General features: G+C 56.8%; 1 protein-coding gene across 1 annotated transcript; it reads left to right on the forward strand.

The window, feature by feature from the left end:
- The first annotated feature begins 1,817 nt into the window (after positions 1–1,817).
- BHLHA9 (basic helix-loop-helix family member a9) lies at positions 1,818–2,540 on the forward strand. The gene has a single exon (XM_003800121.1). The coding sequence runs from the start codon at positions 1,818–1,820 to the stop codon at positions 2,538–2,540; it is 723 nt and encodes a 240-aa protein (XP_003800169.1).

Consider the following 2,540-nt stretch of genomic DNA (forward strand, 5'->3'; position numbering starts at 1 on the left):
TTCTTAATACTTTGAAAGAAGAGGCTAGTGTTGGGTCTGCCTGTGCTCGTTCATAGAGAGGATATCTTCCAGGCAAAGAAAAGGAAGCTGAGGTACACAGAGGGACACACAACCGGACAGGTAATAAGAAGCCATTGGCTGGGGAGGAATTCTCAAATTCTCCCACCTTACCACCTCTCCCCCTGGCCCTTCTAGGACTGAAAGGGCCATGTACCACCACTTGGTCTTCCCACCTTTGAGTCCAGGGTCTAGGCAAGGTCCTAGGTCCATGTCTGGGTGAACAGGACAGTGATTCAACTCTCTTTAGAGTGGCAATGAGGAGCTATGGACATCCAATGGACATGGATGAAGGTGGGAGCAGAGGTAGCCATGGACTAGGAACTTAGGAACCAGACTTCCTGAGCTTTCTCCTCTCTCCTGTCTCTGACTCTGAGACTTTGCAAGACTGACATCCTGTCACAAGCTGGATGGGTAGACCAGAGGGCTCAGATGTCTGTGGCCCAAACACTTCGTAGACTCCAACTGCATGAGGTATGCATGTGTGTATGTGTATGTGTGTGTGTGTGTGTGCGCGTTGGGAAGGTGGGAAACAGATTGAATAGAAAGGAGAAAACACCCTGGTCTAGCTGCTGTATAATTCCACAGGTACTGTAGATATGGGAAATAAAACCCAGGAAGTTCAAAGGCCTGAGGATGCTTCTAGTTTAGTGAACAAGACAAACAATCCCCAAATAAATACACATGTTCAGTTTCTTAGTGTCCTGTTCTTTTCCTCCATGGATAAAGTCAGGGTTTGACATAATGGGATTATTGGTAATGCGCTTTGGGCAAAGTAGATGTTAACTGCATACCCATACCAATGCCACAACATTTTGGAGGTATTTGGATCGTGGCTGGGAATGAATGACCTTAAGTTACTTCCAAATTTTTAATTTACCTGTGGATGCCTGAAATTCCACTGTGGGTCCTTCTCTAAAAAGAGCATCATTCTTTTTCTGAGACCTTGTTTAAAATTTAAATCTCTGGGGAGAGCAGGGGGAGAGGTTGTTCATCACATTCTTAATATGGTACTTCTGGGTCATGAAATAGGGTTGCCCAAGGGCCCTGGACCCTAACGCATGTCCGTGATGGGCCCAAAGAAATCTTCTCCAGCACCCTCTGCAGCTGCCTCAGCCCAGCTGTCTGCAGACAGGGACCTCAGTGAGGTAATGGGGAGTCAGGCCCAATCAAACCCAAACCCCACATCTAGCCAGCCTCACTCTGGTAGGTGAAAAGGCCAAAAGCTCTAGGACAGTCTTACCTACAGGACCCCCCCCCCATCAGATCTGCCCCTCCCTTATCAGGGACAGTCAGGCTTTTCCTCAGTGACAGTTCTGTGGTTGCCCACAGGACTTGGCAAGAACTTTCAAGGTTCTTAAGACACGCTCAACCCATCACTGCCACCCTGTTGTAAGCCTATTAGCCCTCCTGCCCGGGGCCAAATTTGGCACTCTGGGATTAGGAGGAAGAATGTGCAACCCAGCCGCCCCAGAGGGGCTCCGGAGTGAGGCGGCACAAGCTCCGTGTGGCGGACAGAGCACTGCAGGCACAAGAATCTGCAAGCTTCCTTCCTCTCCAACCTACCTCGGGGCAGGTAATAAAGCAGGAGGAGGGAGATGGATGGAAGGGGAGGGCGGGAGCCACGTGGTGGTGCCATAAAGCCCAGCTAGCGAGGGCCTGTCCAGGGAGTGTCCAGCGTGCAGGAGCCAGTGCTCAGAGGGAAAACTGTCAGCCTGGCAGCCGGAGCTAACGCCGGAGCAGCAGGGCCTGTCGAGGTCATGCTCCGAGGAGCTCCAGGGCTAGGCCTCAGGGGCCTGAGGGAGGCCGAGGGCTCTGTGGAGGACGTGGGGAGCTCTTGTCCGGAGGCCAGGAAGGAGTGTGGGGTGCTGAGGGAGAACGGCTACCCCCGCGACCTGACCGAGGAAGAGGAGCCAGTGGGCAGGAAGCGCGCCCGGCCGGTGCGGTCCAAGGCGCGGCGCATGGCGGCCAACGTGCGGGAGCGCAAACGCATCCTGGACTACAATGAGGCTTTCAACGCGCTGCGCCGAGCGCTGCGGCACGACCTGGGCGGCAAGAGGCTGTCCAAGATCGCCACGCTGCGCAGGGCCATCCACCGCATCACCGCGCTCTCCCTGGTCCTGCGCGCCAGCCCCGTGCCCCGCTGGCCCTGCGATCACTTGGAGTGTCACGGCCAGGCCACAAGCGGCGGGGACACCAGGGACGCGGGCTGTAGCCCTCCGCGGTCAGACCTGATCTCCGCAGGGCTCAGCCTCGCGCGCCGAGACGCCGCAGGCCCCTTCGTGCCACCTGCGCCGCGCTGCGCCTCGTGCTCCCAGTACACGTCCCCGGGACGGCCCAGGCCGGTGGCGGAGGCTCCGAGCTTGGCCCAGGCCTCCGGGGGAAGCTGGCGGCGATGTCCGGGAGCTCCCTCTGCTGGACCGCCTCTCTGGCCGCGGGGCTACCTTCGAGCGGGCCCCGGGATGGGCTACCAGCACTGTTGA

The sequence above is a fragment of the Otolemur garnettii genome, unplaced genomic scaffold, assembly GCF_000181295.1.
Source record: "Otolemur garnettii isolate 467f Iridium unplaced genomic scaffold, OtoGar3 scaffold00166, whole genome shotgun sequence".
Classification (NCBI taxonomy): Eukaryota; Metazoa; Chordata; class Mammalia; order Primates; family Galagidae; genus Otolemur; species Otolemur garnettii.

What these genes read in the sequence shown, in the direction of transcription:
- BHLHA9 (XM_003800121.1), top strand. Translation starts at nt 1,818, where the DNA reads ATGCTCCGAGGAGCTCCAGGGCTAGGCCTCAGGGGCCTGAGGGAGGCC.